The sequence below is a fragment of the Gymnoscopelus microlampas genome, assembly GCF_963454915.1.
Source record: "Gymnoscopelus microlampas genome assembly, chromosome: 8".
NCBI lineage: Eukaryota > Metazoa > Chordata > Actinopteri > Myctophiformes > Myctophidae > Gymnoscopelus > Gymnoscopelus microlampas.
The window spans coordinates 19,489,789-19,508,674 of NC_139945.1; the positions used below are offsets into that span (position 1 = coordinate 19,489,789).

General features: G+C 43.0%; 1 protein-coding gene across 1 annotated transcript in view; it reads right to left on the reverse strand.

Annotated features, from left to right (window-relative positions):
• slc8a2b (solute carrier family 8 member 2b) overlaps positions 1-18,886 on the reverse strand; it is a gene marked incomplete at its 3' end in the record, with an annotated part of 80,490 nt that overhangs the window by 17,382 nt on the left and 44,222 nt on the right. Inside the window, exon 10 of the mRNA XM_084063738.1 lies at positions 3,232-3,335. Within this exon, the coding sequence (XP_083919864.1) occupies positions 3,232-3,335 (104 nt within the window). The remainder of the gene's footprint in view (positions 1-3,231; positions 3,336-18,886) is intronic.

An 18,886-nucleotide genomic window follows, 5' to 3' on the forward strand; every position in this document is an offset into this window, starting at 1 on the left:
ACTAGCGACTGGAAGCATATAGTATTTATGACAATTTTTATTAAGGTAAGAAAATCTAGTCAAAAACCCATCCGCTTACATCCTTCTGACACCTGGAGGGGTAAAACAGCGCCATACAGGCCATTCTTGGACAGCGGCGTACGTAGCAAAGGTGGTGGAAGGTGCAGGTGAGATAATACTATCGTAGACAGGTGTAATAAACCAATGCAAACAAAGGGGGCGTGTGGCTGCTTACTGATTTGTATTGTACATAAAGTCAAGCCAGAGAGGAACCAGGGACGTGCACAGATAGACTCTAGGTGGTGCTAGAGCACCTGCCCTTTGCCCTCTTGACCAGAAGTGCCCTTTTGGAAAAAGTTTCAGTTTACAGCAGGGGTCTTCAACAGGGGGTCCGGGACCCCTAGGGGGTCCTCAGAGTTACTACAGGGGGTCCGCCAATTCTTTGTGATATGATTTTTCTTTTTACCATAACAACTGGAAACCTAGCATCCCTTTTCTGAGGAGAACATTAGCCAAAAATAGCAGATCTACAAGCCCACAACGCCTCGCGCTGCGAGGCGTTGTGGGCTTGTAGATCGGCTATTTTTGGCAAAGAGGTATAGCTGTAGAGGGAAAAAAGAGCAGACCAAGTCAACAAAAAAAAGTATAATTTACTTGAGCAACTGCCCCTCAAAATGTCTGTGCACGCCACTGAGAGGAACCCTGCCACAAATGCCAATAGACTTGCAATGAGGCCAAAAGGCTTGCAATGGCAGCCAAGTGTTCCCATCCCATGTCTGTCCTGCATTAGCACTGTGTGATTCTCCAAGCAATTTGTACACACAGTAACATCCTTTGTTCATTTAATGCCAAGGGTGTACAATGGATCCAAACAGGGGCGTCAATTGGGTATGGCAAGGTATGGCAGGTGCCATTGGCTAAGTAGTGGTATCAATTGTACTTAAAGTACAAAACGCAAAAGTACTAAAATGTTTGAAAATAGCTACAAGCTTTTCAAAGTTGTCAGCTATTTTCAAATAGCCTAGGTATGAAGTGGTTAATATACGTTTTATAATGTAACATATTTATATCTAGTAACTAGCTTTCAAATAATTGTAGTGGAGTAAAAGTACAATATCTGCCTCTGATGTGTAGTGGAGTAGAAGTAAAAGTATAGACAATTGGAAATACTCTGGTAAAGTAAAAGTACCTAAAAATGTTACTCAAGTACATTATTTGAGTAAATGTACTTAATTACTAATACAAAAAATCATGAATAGTAGCCTAATGCAGGTGTAGGACCATTGTGTTTGTATTGTGTTATAGGTATAATGTGTAGTTTTCTATGCATTTCGGGGGTTTTGACCCCCCAAAGAAATTCAGGATAGGATAGGTGTTCCTTATTTTAGTCTCTGGGAGTTGGCAACCCTAACCTTGCCAAACCTTAGCTTTTGCTGAACTGACGCCACTGGATCCAAACGGAGCTGTAGGTCCATTTTTTTTACTCTCAAAGCAAGAGTGTACTGTAGGAGCAGTGTCAAGAGTATGTCAAATATCCACGATAGATATGGCTGCAGTTTAAATCATTATTATTATTATTATTATCATTATTATCTGGTAAGTGTTTTTTTTTTTTTACCCGTGTTCATCCCCATGGAATCCCCTCAAGGAGCCCTGGGGGTCCCCAGACCCTACTTTGAGAACCACTGCTCAAATTGACTGATATGGACCACGGTCAACTGTTTCTTAGTTGGTATGTGATTGGAGTGAAGCTTTAATACCCTGGAAGTTATAGTTGTAAAATGTAAATGTCCTTACCGTGGCTGAGGAGCAGAGCTGTTGAGGGAGAAAGAGGAGTCAGGGGAGGAGAGGAGGAGAGGAGGAGAGGAGGAGAGGGAGAAATACATATTAATCATAACAGTGACAGTTTTTCGGCCAGTTAGTAACAAGATAATAAAACAGCAACACATTTCAGTATCCAATATGAATATAAAACTAGACACACACGCACGGGCACACACACGCACGCACGCGCGCGCACACACACACACACACAGAAAAAGAGAGAGAGAAAAACGTGAGCTGTCAAGATAAAACATACTCCTCACTATAATAAAAACGTATTTTCTTTTCATTGTACCTTGCCCTTTGGAGTCAATCGATTCCACTCCCTCGTTCTCTCCCTTTCTCTACGGCTCATTCTGACGCACGCGCGCGCACACACACACACACACACACACACACACACACACACACACACACACACACACACACACACACACACACACACACACACACACACACACACACACACACACACACACACCTTCAACACTCCGACCTCTCCACCTTCTTCAGGACTCACGCTCATTTATCATTAGCATTAGCTCTGATCGCTTGCAACGGTGTGAAATGCTCTTCTAATGTCTCACACAAATGAGTGCTTTTTATAGCCTCTGACTGAAAGGTGTGCTCTGTCTTGGCCTGGTTGTCTTGGCATTTGGCCGACAAAACCACCGAAGAGAAGAAGGAAAAGTCTTCTGAAATCTGAAAAGTTCCTCAATCTGTCTTCATTTGAGTTCACTTTATTTTCAGTCTATCCCCCATGACGAGTTACGCTCTATACCTACTAAGAAAGCTCCAGGATTTACGTATACATCTTTGAGATGCACAAAGATACATAACAATACAGCCAGATACTGTTCATCCCGCCAGTGGTGTTTTGGTCAAATATTGTACTTTTACTCCACTACAATTATATTAAAACTTTACTTACTAGTTACTTTTCAGATATAAATGATTACATTATAAAACATACATTAACCACTTAAGCCCTATTTTAAACCTAGGCTATTTGAAAATAGCCGATCTACAAGCTCACAACGCGTCGCATCGTGACGCGTTGTGAGCTTGTAGATCTGCTATTTTCAAACATTTTACATTTACAGTACATTCTGATGGCAATACTTTTGTACTTTTAAGTAAATTTCGAATTCTGGACTTTTACTTGCGACAGAGTATTTACATATTGCAGTGTTGGTACTTTTACATAAAGTAAAGAATTTGAGTGCTTTTTCCCACCACTGCTAATTAGTAAGGTTCTCTCTCCCTCAACTACCACGGCACGTTATCCTCAACTGACCCAGATGCCGTTTTTGAAGTCAAGCGGTGCACTGATGAGGAAGCACACATGACTACGCAACCAAACACACTCTCCTAGATGAAGAAACGTGACCAAATGAAAAGACGTACCTGAGATTCCTCTCTTGAGCCAGCGTGGCTCCTCCAAGACGATGAAGAAGTTTTCATGTTTTTCATACTCTTCATCGTCAATGATCCTGATCTGGAGGGTTTGACTGCAGAAACACACGCGCACACGTACACGCACACGCACACGCACACACACACACACACACACACACACACACACACACACACACACACACACACACACAATGATGCATCTCAAGGGGTTTATCCTCAAACTAAATGTTTTATTGAAATACACACGCAGAGACACACACATTATACAAGACTGTGAGACACACGTGTTGAATTATTCTGTTTAAACCGTATTCTGTAATAGAAAAAAACACAGTCATGTCTGCACACCATACAGTACACACACACACACACACACACACACACACACACACACACACACACACACACACACACACACACACACACACACACACACACACACACATATATAGTCATATACAGTACAGTACACACAAACACACACATAGCCATGTGTGTGCCATCAAGGAGTACAAAACACTTAGAAATAAGGAGCGTTCACTTTATTGGTGTGCCAACAAAAAAGTGGAAATGTGAGTAATTTGTCCTCCATTTAATTGACATTTTTGGATGTGCTACCTTTTTGGATTTTTTTTAAATTCGTTTTTTGTTACTTAGAAATAAGGCACAGAGGCCTGGGCCGCAGCGTGGCGGTCCAGGCACCCTAGGCTGCAATGCCAGCCTGACAGCGTATCGCGGGTTCGACTCCCGTTCCTGACCCATCTCTCTCCCCATTTCCTGTCAGCCTACTTTCCCTATCCCTCTCTAATAAAGGCATAAAAAAGCCAAAAAAAAAAAACTTTAAAAGAAAAAAGGCACAGAGAATGGTAATTGAGGCAAAAAAATATTATTTTAAGACTAACATTGTGGAGCACAAAAATTATCAGGAAAAGCTGTGGTCAACCCTTAAACCTTTAGGGACCCAGGAAAAGCCCAAACAGAAACAAAATAACATAGTTTTTTTTACCCCCCCCCCCCTTCTTCTTCCCTTTCTTTCTTCTATGGAAATAACGATACGATGAGAACTATGCACAAAAGTTCACACAAACACACCATACAGTACACACATGTACACACAGACACACCATACAGTACACACATGTACACACAAACACACCATACAGTACACACATGTACACACAAGTAAGACGCACGAACGCGGGAAGCGAACGCAAAAAAAAAATAATAATGAAAAAAAATATTTTAAAAAAAGTAACCAAAAAAAAAAGAGAAAAAAATACAAAGACATTCTGCGTTAAAAGGAGCATCTTAGAAAAATACAAATTCACAAAAAAAAAAACTTTGAATGTTTTTAAACAATTCAACACAGTGTTTGAAGTGCCTGTTCCACCCACTTCCGGGGGGCGGAGCCAAAATCCGAGCCCGAATGTACACACAAACACACCATACAGTACACACATGTACACAGACACAAAAGAGAAGAAAAGCACCTCATCAATAGTTGATGTTATAACGTATACAGCACCAGCACCACAGGCCATACTTATTATCGATGTCCTTAGTGTTGGCCTCAGCAGAGCTCAAGACACACACGCTCGCACATGCACACGCACACACGCACGTACACACACGCACACGCACACGCACACAGAGTATAGACCCCTTAACAGACGACGTCTCACTGATAAGAACCAGTATGCGCGTGCATGCAGGCCGGCACCAAATGAAACCCATTCTGTCAGGTCTCGCTAGGACGCGGCCTCACTAGCCAGTAGCCAACACACAAGAGGAGGTTGAATGAACTGAAACCAGCGCACCCCGAAACAATACGCTGGGAATTGATTGCATGAAACAATCACCTGCAGTGCGTCCAGTCTCAATGTTGGTAAACAAATAATTGGTCTATAGAGCCAGGAAAATGCACTCCCTCTGCATTGTTTCTTATCAGGACCAGCTGGTGTTTAAATTAGACCAGAGGAGGCAGGAAGTAGGATCAATAATTCAGAGTAAAGGGAAAGGGCTACAGAGAGATGGCGAGAGAGAGAGAGAGAGAGAGAGAGAGAGAGAGAGAGAGAGAGAGAGAGAGAGAACAGAGAGAGAGAGAGCGAGAGAAAGAGAGACAGACAGACAGACAGACAGACAAATAGAGACTAAGAGTAAGAGATAATGTGCACAGGAGAGAGAGAGATGATAATCTACTCTTAACCTCATTTACCGCAAGAGTTCGATTCCCAGTGCAGCTCAGCGGGTTGAAGCATGGTTCTACCACTAACTAATCAGTAAGGAGATATCTTAATGTGCCAGTAAACCATTACAGTGTTCGCTTTACAGACCGGCAATCACTTTGTGTTGTTTTTTCCTTTTCTTTAAAGAACGCTGGCTCTAGTGTTTCGCAATGTAACTCTTTATTCGTTCACCACAACCAAGTCACAGAGGGTATTCACTCACATGCATTCTTGTCCGGCCACATTATGGCCGGACAATACGTATGGTAGATACAACTGCTGAACTGAAAACCATTTCATGGCTATTATCCTGTGGGTGTTGAATATACACAATAAAGAAATGGCTAAAAGTAGTGGCTAAAATCTATTTTTAAACGTTCAGAGTAGGGTAAGTGATTTTCTTTGGTTGAAATAAGTGTTAAATAGCTCAATATTCTGATAGTACTCATTGCTATAGAGTATTTGATCAGTATCAGGAGTCTCCATGTCTCTCCAGCTCTTTATTAACCATTTCACTGCCAATCGCGTAGATCTACGTGAACTAAAGAAAAAAAAAATATATATTTCTTTTTTCCCAATTTGACCCAAAGACCAAGGAGATATGATTTATCGAAGATATAGACTCCTATCCACTTCCTTGTTAACTTAAAACTTAAAATTATTTATCTCGGCTCCCTGAGTACTTTTTTTTTTTCAATGAAAAATCTCTGGCACTGGCTAGAAATATTCAGAAATACCTCTGGCAGTTAATGGGTTAAACAGAAAATGCATTTTCAGGTCGGAATACCAATTTTATCCAATCAGGATAGAGAACTCAGTCAGGATACAGATTAAACAAGTGAAATTGGAAGTGATGACACAAAGGAATGATCAGACACATTTGGAACTGGAACACTATAAAATTAAGCTGATGAATGGGTACTCTCTCCTGATTGGCTGAGATTTTGTCATCTACCTGAAAATGTATTTTCTGTTTATTAAAGAGCTGAAGAGACAGGGAGCTACTGAACAAACACTCTAAGTCTATAGCAATGAACACTATCAGAATATAGTGCTTTAACCTTTTAACCAAAAACATATTGTTTTAACCAAAAACCTACCTTTAAATAACATTATTGTGCACTTGGGGCAACCCGATAGCTGCATGGTTAGGCTGCATACCACATGGGCTGATATGATGGACATTGAGTCCATATATATATATATATATATATATATATATATATATATATATATATATATATATATATATATATATATATATATATATAGAGAGTATAATATTAGATTACATGCCTTGTACTGAGTGCAACGTGTTGCTCTTAAAAGCAAGAGTTCAAATTGTAGGATAATCACAACACATCTCACGTCCTGCTGTCCACGGACCCTAGACGTGGAAAGCATAATCAGGCCTTAAGGGAATCAAAGCAAGCTAAGTAACAGATGAGAGGAAAGACAGAGAGAGAGAGAGAGAGAGAGAGAGAGAGAGAGAGAGAGAGAGAGAGAGAGAGAGAGAGAGAGAGAGAGAGAGAGAGAGAGGAGGCAGAACAGAGGAGGCAAAGCCGGTGATGGGTGAACACAGAAGTAGTAGAGACAGAGTGAGAGAATGGGGGCGGGTGCTGATGTGAGCGCCACAGATGTATGGATTAAGTCCAGCGGAACGATCATTAACCCTTTAAGACCGGGAAGCATCATTTGTGTCATTTTAGTAATATGTCTTTGGCTGTTCAGAAATAGCAGATATTATATCTAATATACACATATTTTTTTAAGTGAACATTTGTAAAACATTTAGTTCCAGGGACACCTCAGAAGCAAAGATTGTGTCCGCTTAAAAGAAAAGAAATCTAATATGTGCGGAAATGTTCATGATTTCATGAGAGAAAGAGAGAGAGAGAGAGAGAGAGAGAGAGAGTCTATGCTGTGATGATAAAGATTTCAAATATTCCCACATAGCAACAGGTTTGCATGAACTAGGCCTATATATAGAAAACTAAGGGCTTCATGTGTTTGTTCTATAAAAACGTTATAAGTTATATGAACATAATATGCCAATAAATGGCAGGTATATGCAGAATAAATGCTGCTTATACATCATATTCAGGTATCCACAAATATGTGCATATACATGAATATAATAGGAAATCTATGTCTCATAGAGCAGGGGTTCCCAACCACCGGTCCGCAGACCGGTGCCGGTCCGCAGACCGGTGCCGGTCCGTGGGACATGTACCACCGGTCCGCGAGAAGGCGGCCGGGAATTCCAAGTTTTCCCCGCTGTAAATCTATAACCTTGCGTCGCCAGGATTTTCCACAGAGCGGATAAAAGTTGAGTCGGTCACATGAAGATACCAAGGATTTGTCACAGTGATGTCACTGTGGATTATAAACAGCGTTGTCCGTGCTACTTCCTGTAGTGACATCACTGTTGAATCCTTGCTTTCTTTGTCTTTGTTTCAACGTGTGTTGACGTGCACCGTCGCTACAAGCTGTAGCCTATTTTGTCACGATCGCGCTAATGAAACACTAAACAGGATTTTTATTTCATGTCAACATTCTAGTACATCTATGATCTATCAGAAGATGTAACCCAAGTAAAGTAATGCGTTATGCGTCAGTCTGCAAGTTTAACTAAAGTTTTCCACCTGTCAAAGTCATTTCTGATACAGACATAAACTTTTTTGAATCACCCTATCCTTGTTGATATAATGCCATTTAGGTCAATGACATAACATTATGTAGTGATATAATAATATATAAATAGCAGCCAGTGATGTGTCATTGACTGGGTCTTGGTAAGATTGATGCACGACGCGCATCAATCTGTCTCCGCCAGGCCGACAATAAACATAACTGCTGAAAAAATTTAAGCTGATGATGCGTCCCAGTTGCATCCATGCGATGTATTTCTTTATTAGTTATTCTATTTATAGTGGCTCATAGGAATTTATAGACTACGTGACAACCAGGAATAGTTTGGTGACCACAGGAGAGACTGTTGACAGCCGGAATGTAGACGGTATCCCGGGAGCAGTATGGGTTAACGCCCCATGCTGTGTCTTCCGTGAGGAAGAAGCCCAACAAACCCGCGGTGAGGCCTTAGGAGGGCCATTCCATTCCAGCGTACCGCAAGCGGAGCTAATACCATTAGACGGCCCAATCTAGCGGTATCGGCCCAAGGAACCATCACGCCAGAAGGAAATGTTTGGATCGGGGCGGTGCATCTGATCTGGCGCAGCGCTCAGGTCCTGGACCTGGTGAGACGAAGGAGGAGCCCGGCCAGGAGGCCACCCACAGAGCCTAGTCCCTCCACGTGTCAGAGCCTCCCCGAGCCCCGGCAGAGTACTTCCGGAGAAGCGGACTGAGTGGCCCTGTCTTTCCCTATAGGACTGACCGTGGCCCCGTGGGTGCTACTGGGACGTAAGTCGGGGCTTGATCAACCCTGGCTGGGTCACCTGGGCGAGGGTGTATGTTGTATGTTGCGAGACCCCAAACACCCTATGACCCCAGGCTACAACACTGATGATGCGTCCCAGTTGCATCCATGCGATGTATTTCTTTATTTATTATTAGAAAAATAAAATAAAATAAACATAATTGCTGTTGCACGGCAGGGCTATCTGACAAAGCACAAATGAGGCATTACAGGTTCAACACATACTGTCCAACAGCCATCTGTCATGTCAACATGTCCCTGGGCAACACCCCGAGCCCCCGCCTGCTCGCTCCTAGATGCTATCAGCCAAATTAGCTGAGATGGCAGCAAAACGCTCAGGTTTTTGTCCACCTTTCTGTGTATCGTATCTATGATGGCCATTAGATGTGAATGTAGTGTGGATGTGAATGATGGCTGGGTACATTTCCAGTCCTCAGAGGCCTGTTAGGTGTCTCTAAAGGACACACTGAAAGAAATGTCACTGTGCCAACCATCTCCCCGGAGACAGAAGACAGCATCAACCCACATGAAAAGAGAGAAATGAAAGAAGGAGGAAGAGATGAGTGGGGGAAACGGAGGGGGGGGGGGTAAAAGAAGAATATCGCAGCGATTCCCAACCTGTAGACCAGGGCCCACTGGTGGGCCATGAGGGTATTGCAAAAGGGTCCCCAAATAATTAAGATTTCATAGATAATATAACATTGATATTAAACATTTATGCTAAAATGTCATGGTCTTTTTTTCTTTAAAACCTTGAACAATGAGTTTTCATTGTGTTACTGATAAGGAACTATATATATATATTATACACGTATATAGTGTATAGTGTGTATATATATACACTGTGACGCGTGTGGGCTTGTAGATCTGCTATTTTCAAATAGCCGGTTTAAAGCGCTCATGTGGCCTAGTCACTTCTTTTGGGCTTGTTTTCATAGACCTGGTTGCTTATTTCTCTCACAAAACTATTCTTCATGCTTTTTTTGGGTCGTATATTCCGGTTCTTCATGTCGTAAAATCGGGGCGTTTCGTTTTGTTATTCAAATGATGCTCGGATTCAGACGTCAGATTTATCAAAGCTCCGACCAAATGTACGCTAGGATTGGCTGTATAGGATCCTTTGATAAATCTCACTTGGACGTTGGCTTACGGGCAAATTTAAGGCAAGAAATGTTTACGCTCCATTGATAAATGAGGGCCAGTATGAATTTCACTTTAAGTGGTCAGATGGGTGGTTCGCTTTTGGGGTTTTCAATTGGGCCCTGATCCAGAAACGGTTGGGAACCACTGGAATAGAGAAAGAAAGGAGATGAGAAAAATGACTGAGAGGTGCGAGAGAGGAGGAAGAAAGGGAGTGAAATATGGTGGGATACAGGGAGAGAGGAGGAGACGGTGAGGGGTGCTGGAAGGAGGAAAAGAAGCAGGATACAGAGTGAGAGAAAGGAAGAAAAGGGGAGGGGGTGTCACATTAAAGTGAGAACAAGGAAGAGGTGATTGTTTCATGAGAGAGTGAAGATGGACGGTACAGACGAACATGGCACCCAGACCACAGAGAGGAAGAAGAGAGAAGCACTGGAGCAAAGAACACTGCGTGGGCGTGGGCGTGTGTGCGTGCATGTGTGTGTGTGTGTGTGTGTGTGTGTGTGTGTGTGTGTGTGTGTGTGTGTGTGTGTGTGTGTGTGTTTGTGTGTGATGGACAGATACAATCAATGCCCACTGGCCGTTACTGGGTGGGGGAGTCATGCGGCGTGAACATGAAAAAGAGGCAAATCATTACGTGAGTTGAGGATGAGGAGATAGAACGCCAATAAAAAGCTACAATAGAACAGTTACAGCAATAAGACTGATATTGAAATCACTATATACTAGTCCAATGCCCTTTCAGGGCATATAGCTGGGCTTTGGAGTGGGCCAGTTCGTCAGTTGGGTCGGTTTGTCTCAGCTAGCCCCCTGTCTGTCAATAAAACTGCCAGCGTGTTAGCCCAGCAGTGTTACAATCAATAGCACACAATCACACACACTCAGGCACTCTGCTTTGAGAGATAACATAACACTTGGCCTTTATAATAAATAGGTCACATGGTGCTAAGGATATTTAGTACGTTTGACAGGAGCAATTTCCTCACTTTATTTTATTTGCACTCAACATTTGATCTCAAGGCTTAAGACTCTTGCTTCTGATGCAGCGGTATCACTTGCCTGGCTGTGGTCGCAGCAGTGGTGTGAACGGTTTGTGGCGGGGTGATGAATAGTGTTGTGACGTTCATGAATGATTCCTCAAACGGAAAAGCCTGGTGACGCGAGGTTCAGTCAGTCAGTGAACAACTTTTATGCAAGGTTTGAAACAGCAGATTTCCTGCAGGAGAAAATAGCTGGCCTTGAGTCTGTACCCACACACAGTAGAGATGCGCGGATCGCGGTTTTAGCCGCGGTTGCCGCAGTTAACCGCAGTTTGGGTGGATTTGGGTCAATCAAATATAATTATTAATTAATATTGGATAAACCGCGGGTGAAATAATGCAGGAATTAAATTAATGATATCAATCTATAGGCCTATAATAGCTTTTGAAAAGCACTACATTTCACCGTGTGTGCGTTAACTGCGTTTGTAGTATTTTAATATTACGTCATTTTACACCAGGCACAAAATAGCCGCTCACTACATGTTGCTTTGCAGCCAGCCGGTGTGAGTACGGTGTTGCCAGGTAGGTTGCGAGAGAAATAAGCAGCCAGGTCTATGAAAACAAGCCCAAAACAAGTGCCAAACCTTTACAGTCTATGTGCCAAACAAGCCCAAACGTCGCTTATAAAAAGCTTATAAAAAGCCGACATGGCAACAAAGTGGTTGAAAGCGAAAGTAACTCAATGAAGACGTGCTTGTTGTTACCATGGTTGTGGATTGTATACAGTCACTGCATCGCAACAGTGGTGAGTGACATTGTTTATAAGAAAACTAACATCAGGAAAATAACAATTATTTGGTGCGGTTGGTGCGGATCTATAAATAGGATGATATAATTACCGCGGGTGGATGACGGATGGATAATGAATTTGTTAACGCGGATTCGGGTGACAAAAAAACCCATCCGCGCATCTCTAACACACAGTGATCTGGGAATTACTGTGGATCTACATGAAGTCCAGAAGATGTTTGCACACACATGTCCCCGGAAGGCCTCAGGCCCAGATGGAATATGTGGCCGGCTGCTGCACTCATGCAGTCAGGAACTTGCAGAGGCTTGGTGTCCCATCTGCCAAAAGTCACTGGACTCATGTACTGTTCAGTCCACCTGGAAAGACTCTATTATAATCCCTGTTCCCAAAAAAACATGCTGCAAGGAAAATAATGACTATCGCCCAGTCGCTTTGACCTCAGTGATTATGAAGTGTTTTGAGAAAATCATTATCGGTCTACTGAAGGCAGCGGTTGATTGTTCATTGGACACCTTTCAGTTTGCTTACAGGAGTAACAGAGGCATAGAGGATGCAGTTCTGGCCTTGGATTATTTTCTTTTGAAGCACTTAGAAAATAACTTAGGAAAGAACACTGCTTATGCACGCCTTCTTCTGGTAGATTTCAGTTCAGCTTTTAATACAATACAGCCACATCTCTTAATTAAGAGGTTGAGGGACCTCAATGTCCATCCCCTTATTATCAGGTGGTATTATTCTTTTTTAACTGAACGTACACAAAGGGTCAGTGTGAACTGTACCATGTCAGAGCCCAGAACCCTGAGTGCAGAAGCACCGCAGGGCTGCGTCAGCTCACCTGTCCTTTTCACCTTATACACAAATGAGTGCAGAAGCAGTAACCCGAATAATTACATCATTAAATTCTCGGATGACACTGCCATCTTATCCCTACTGGGTAATGATAGAGATTTAGACAACTATTTTTTAGAGGTTCAGAGGTTTGTAACATGGTGCGATGACAACCACCTTGTTCTCAACGTGAGGAAGACACAGGAGATGGTGTTCGACCCTAGGAGTATTGGTGACCACAGGCCTGTGGTCATTCATGACTCGACCATCTCACAGGTCTCCTCATATAAATACTTGGGCATTAGTATTGACAACTCGCTAACGTGGAATACACATGTGGACAGTCTCTGTAGTAAAGTACAGCAAAGACTGCATTTCCTCCGCCGTCTCAGGATTCATGGTGTTGACCAAAAGTTTATGTTAGTGTTCTACCGAGCGGTCTTGGAAAGTCTGGTCAGATTTGGCATCACAGTTTGGTTTGGCAATCTCTCAGTGCAACTGAAGTCCAAATTGCTCCGATTGGTGCAGACTGCAGGGGAAATTATAGGAGTAAGACAACTCCCCTCTCTGCAGTCCATTTACGAGCAGGCCACACTAAGACAGGCTCAGAAAATAGTCAGGGATGCTACCCATGTTCTACATGGACAGTTTGTAATGATCGCTTATAATAAGCGGACATGGCAACACTGCACTCAGCCTAGCCAACAGTATTACAGTACTCTTATCAGTGCACCGTGTGGTGTGATATGCCCATAGATTTATAATATATCTAGAGGGCGGACTGCCCTGCCCCCCCAGCTATTCATGGGGGCGGTCAGTGGCGTTTGAAGCACCCGGAAGTCTGCCGGAAGTACCAATATCGGAGCCAATAGAACAGGCCATAGAGTTATGAGCAGGCACACTATAGGGTTTCAAACGGCAGACATACGCGCTGTAGCATTTTAAATGCGGAAGTGTTGCCATCCCGGATTTGACCACCAGGCGACTGCCGCTTCACTGTTCTACCGTGGTTCTGGGGGTGTGGGTATGCCAGCTGCACCAGGACGGCCCAGAAAGCTCTGCAGAGGGTTATTATTAAGATGGCCCAAAACATAATTGGGACACAGCTGTTGGCAGTTGAGGACATTTACCAGGCCTGATGCCTGGCAGGGCCTCCGACATCATCTGTGACCCTGCTGCCGCCCACCACCTCTTCAAACTCCTCCCCTCTGGCAGGCGATAGATACAGCAATACATGCATCACAAGGCTGAAAAACAGCTTATTTTTTTTCCCCCCAAAGCTGTGAAATTGTTCCAACATGGTCTGACACCACCCCCCACACACACAACACGCACGCACGCACGCACGCACGCACGCACACACACACACACACACACACACACACACACACACACACACACACACACACACACACACACACACACACACACACACACACACACACACACACACACACACACTGGAGCAGACACTAAATAGAGAGAAACAGAGCATAAACACCACAACACACACACAGGCAAATATTGTACTTTTACTCCACTACAATTATTTGAAAACTTTAGTTACATAGTTACTTTGCAGATATAAATTATTACATTATAAAACATACATTAACCCTATTTTATACTATAGTCTATTTGAAAACAGACGATCTACAAGCTCACAACGTGTCATATCACGACGCGTTGTGAGCTTGTAGATCTGGTATTTTCAAACATTTTAGTACTTTTACTTTTGGTACTTTAAGTACATTTTGATACCAATACTTTTGTACTTTCACTCAAGTACATTTTTAATTCCAGACTTTTACAGAGTACCTCTACATTGCAGCATTGATACTTCTACTTAAGTAAAAGATTTGAGTACTTTTTCCACCACTGCACACGCACACACAAACTGGAGCGGAAACACAGTACGGAGAGACACTACAGAGCAGAATCACCACAACCCACAGACTGGGGCAGAATCACTGTCTGAAGTCTGAACACTGAACACACTAAAGGCCAGTCCACAAACCAATGAAACTCCTTGAAACATGCAACTACTTGCAACTGCTTGCAACCATCATCCCCAATAGCAGTTGCAAGGAGTTGAATCGGTGTGGACTGGCCTTAAGTCTGTACTAACTTATTTGCACAACGGATTGCATTTGCACTTTGATTACTGTTCTTGATTGATTGTGTTCGATCGTTTTAATTGTTAAGGGAAATTCAGGGGAGTAATTTTATTCTGTTGACAATGACATACTGTAATCTGTTTTATGAGCTTTAGACTTCGCCTCCTGTAGACCATATTCACACGGTGGCCATTTTGCTATTAAGTTAATCCCCGTTTCTTCAATGCAAAATGCCAAAATGGCCGGCGTGTGAATATGGACTATGGGCCATACGGCATTGATCATGTTCCTCCACCTACACTGCAGCACCACAGTTTTTAGAAACCAGTTGTGCCTTGCCCCACGTGAGACCCATTGTTCTTCACCATGTGATCTTAGCTCGGCCTCGTTTCCCTTTCCCAGGTGGAGTCCATCTGAGAGCCACTTTGGGACTCCGCCCTGGGGGCATTCCTAGTACCCAGGGCATCTTAGACCAGCGTTTTCCCAACTGCCGTGCCCCGGCATTTTAATGTTCCGTCTGAGAGGGCTTGGTGTGCCGTCTAAAATGTCCAAGAAACGGAAACGGCTGCTGCTGCTGTGAGACACACAGCCAATGACGACCGAGTCCATTATTGAAGTGACCGTCACCCATAGGAATGCAAATTTATGTCTTATTCTTCATGGGGCCATAAACTGTACTCGCCTGGCAGGTACTGTATAAAAAAGGCACAGGTCACACTTCAGCGGCCAGTCTTAATTGAGTTCCTTATTTCATATTTTATTGGACCAAAATATATGACACACCTTTCTCAAGCGGTCATTGAATGACCTGACTTGTTGACTCGTCAGCACTCAGCACTCAGCACTCCATACAGTAGAACCAGCTTGACCAAGGTGTTATACAAGCAGTTCTTGGTTTTGAGGCTGTAGGTGTTGGACTGCCAGATGTTATGGAGTCTTGTGTAGATGGGGCTTTCCCAATTCTGCACTGGATATCTTTTTGGTCACCATTGGTCTGACTAATCAGACTTCCCAGGTACCCTAAGTCATCCTCAACAACTTAAACCGCCTCATTATTTATGGTGGTGCATGCATGTGTGTTGGTGTTAATGGACATCACTTCAGGTTTAGATATGAGCTTTAGAACTATACAATTAATGGAGAATTTGATTAATTTTGTCATTTTCGTCAGCTCAGTCAACAACAGCTACAGTATTTACTATAAAATCCTTACACAAGACATGTAAAGGCAGCTCTCCACCGCACCGACGTCGGTCCCTTCAGTATCGGTATCAGCAGAGCTGTTCAGAGGCCAATATTCTAAACAAGTGTGGTTGTGCATGGCAGCTCTCAGTTGGGGGTGTGAAACACAATGCTTCACACCCAAGTACTTAGAAGAGTAGACTACTTGGGTTCAGCAAACTTGTCCCTCGGGAACAATGAGATCTTTAAGACTAGAGACAGAGTAACTGAGTCCAGACAAACACACAAACAGACAGAGACGGACGGACGGACGGACGGACGGACGGAAAAAGACCTATCAGACAGACAGACAGACAGACAGACAGACAGACAGACAGACAGACAGAAATGGTTCTACCCTGTAATTGCTGGTAATACCAGTTTCCGTTACAGCTAATTAGGCCTCCTGAACTCACACTGTAATCAACCAGTAATTAATAACCTGAACAGTAAAAACACACCCAAATACACACGTGTACGCACACCCACCCACATGCACACGCACGCACGCACGCACGCACGCACGCACGCACGCACGCACGCACGCACGCACACAACCCAGCAGTAAGGATAAGGATAATTCCTTTTAACAGGTCGTTCATGAAAGTCCTTGCGGTCTTGTTTCCAATGAGAACCTGTGAGCAATTAGGGTTTAAGAGTCTTGCTCAGGGACAAATTTCATTTCATCGACACATATGCTGGCCTGGCCTGGAATCGAACCTGGGGCAACCAGGGGCTCACTAACCACTCAGCTATGGCCACTCAGCTATGGCCGCCCCGCAGTGATGAGCTTATGCTCCTAGTAGGTTGGCCTTGATGTACTATGGACAGCGAGTGAAGTGAAGTACAACAGGATAGTGATGGGTCGTTCATGATCGATTCGTTCGAAAGATCTAGCGCGTTGCCGTGAAATGCGAACAAACTCGTTCACTTCCTGAAACTGTTACGTTCACGCTTTCGTTCACGCCCCCGTAATTTACGCATCCTACCTGGGTCGCGTTTCCCCCCCCCCATTCTGAATTCCCATAGACGTGTTTAATATCGCGTCAAATAAGAACTGTGTTCCAAAAATAAACAAATGATCCCGGTGGTTTGACTCTTATGGATATGAAACATCGAGAGAAAAAGCTAATGTTACTTCGGTCGAATTAGTTACATTTTAGCCAGAAACAGACTGTATCAAATATGAGTGACTGACTATCATAAACGATACAGAGCCACCTCCCTGACAATATCCCAGAGACAGTTTGTTTATTTTTGGACCACAATTCTTATATGAGACGATTCTAAGACGACCCAATGTTATTCTCCATAGAGAAATCCATAGAGGGAAGGGGGCGATAAGGAGAAAGAAACACCCCCAAAACAACAAACGACAGTAGAGGTGATAAAGGGCTGACATTCTATGAACAACCAACAACAATAACCAACACTTGACGTTTTCTTCCCTTCATCTATGCCTCCCGGACGACCTCCTTGGGGAAAGGTAACCACAGCTCTCCTCACATGCCCTCGTATACTCTTCTCCCCTATAGCGTAATGTCTCTGTTCATCCCTCCCTCCCTCTGCCTTTCCATCGTTCTTCAGTGGTCATCATGGGACTATATTGATATCGACAGAACTCCAGTTCACTGGAGCATAGCAGAAAAAAACATCAGTGATGCTGACTTAGCAATGTCATTTAACCCATTAAGACCGGGGACGCATCTGTGTCATTGTAAGATTTCTTTGGCTATTCAAAAATAGCAGATATACAAGCTCGTAGCAGATATACAAGCGCGGCACCGAGTGCCACGCTTGTAGATCTGCTATTTTTTTTTTTTTTATCGTGAAAATCTTTTATATATATATATATATTTTTTTTTTACATTTTTCACTAAAATCTTTGCTTCTGGGGGTTTCGACAAATATCTTCTAAATCCTAACATTTTTTTGAAAAAACTTATGTTGCTATAATATCAGTGGTTCTCAAACGTTTTCATGTCAAGGACCACAAAAATTATATGTATTTGGCCGCGGACCCCCATCTCAAAATATGTTGTTCCAGGGACCCCCCAGGAGCAAAGATTTTAGTTAAAAATGTTTGCTTAAAAAAAAATATATATATATTCAATGATTCAAAACTAGCAGATCTACAAGCTCATAGCGTGGCACTTGGTGCCGTGCTATGAGCTTGTATATCTGCTATTTTTGAATAGCCCAAAGTATAAAATAATGGTTAAAGTGGTTACACCAGATGCGTTCCCGGTTTCAACGGGTTAAAACATTCTCTGGAATACAGGGCCTGGTATAGCAGCACTTGAGAACTTTGCATTTCTAATGAGCAGTGGTGTAATGTCAATTTAGTGTTTTTTCTTTTTGTTTTGTTTGGTGGTTTCGGCGTTGTTGTTGTTGTCAGTGTCTGATGCATATGCATTGATTGTTCTCCTGTCTGTGGGTTGTTGTCTTCTAATTGTTTTGTTTCTTGTCTTGTTGTTTTGTGTGTGTGGGAGGAGGGAGGGAGGGATTGTTTTTTTGTGTATATGCTTTTGGTTGTTGTTGAGGGTTCGAGGCCTATAAGGCTCGAAACCTCTTTGAAACTGTTGGCTTTCATTAGGGAGACCGGGGACAAAAGTAACAGGGGGCAAAAGTAACACACTCAATCATTCTAATTAGGAACAAGCTAGAGGGGTGAGACTTCTTGTGAACATGCACAGTAGGGCCGATGGAAGGATAGAATGATAATTTCATCTCAGGCTCAGCAGAAGTTTTCAACAAAAAACTGATTTTGAGGTGTAAACGTAAATGTTTTAGTGTACGGTATTTTCCTTCTGCTGTCTAAAGATAAGATGTCAGCTAATTTAAACTTAGATTAATTGTATCTCTATGTTATTGGTCACAAA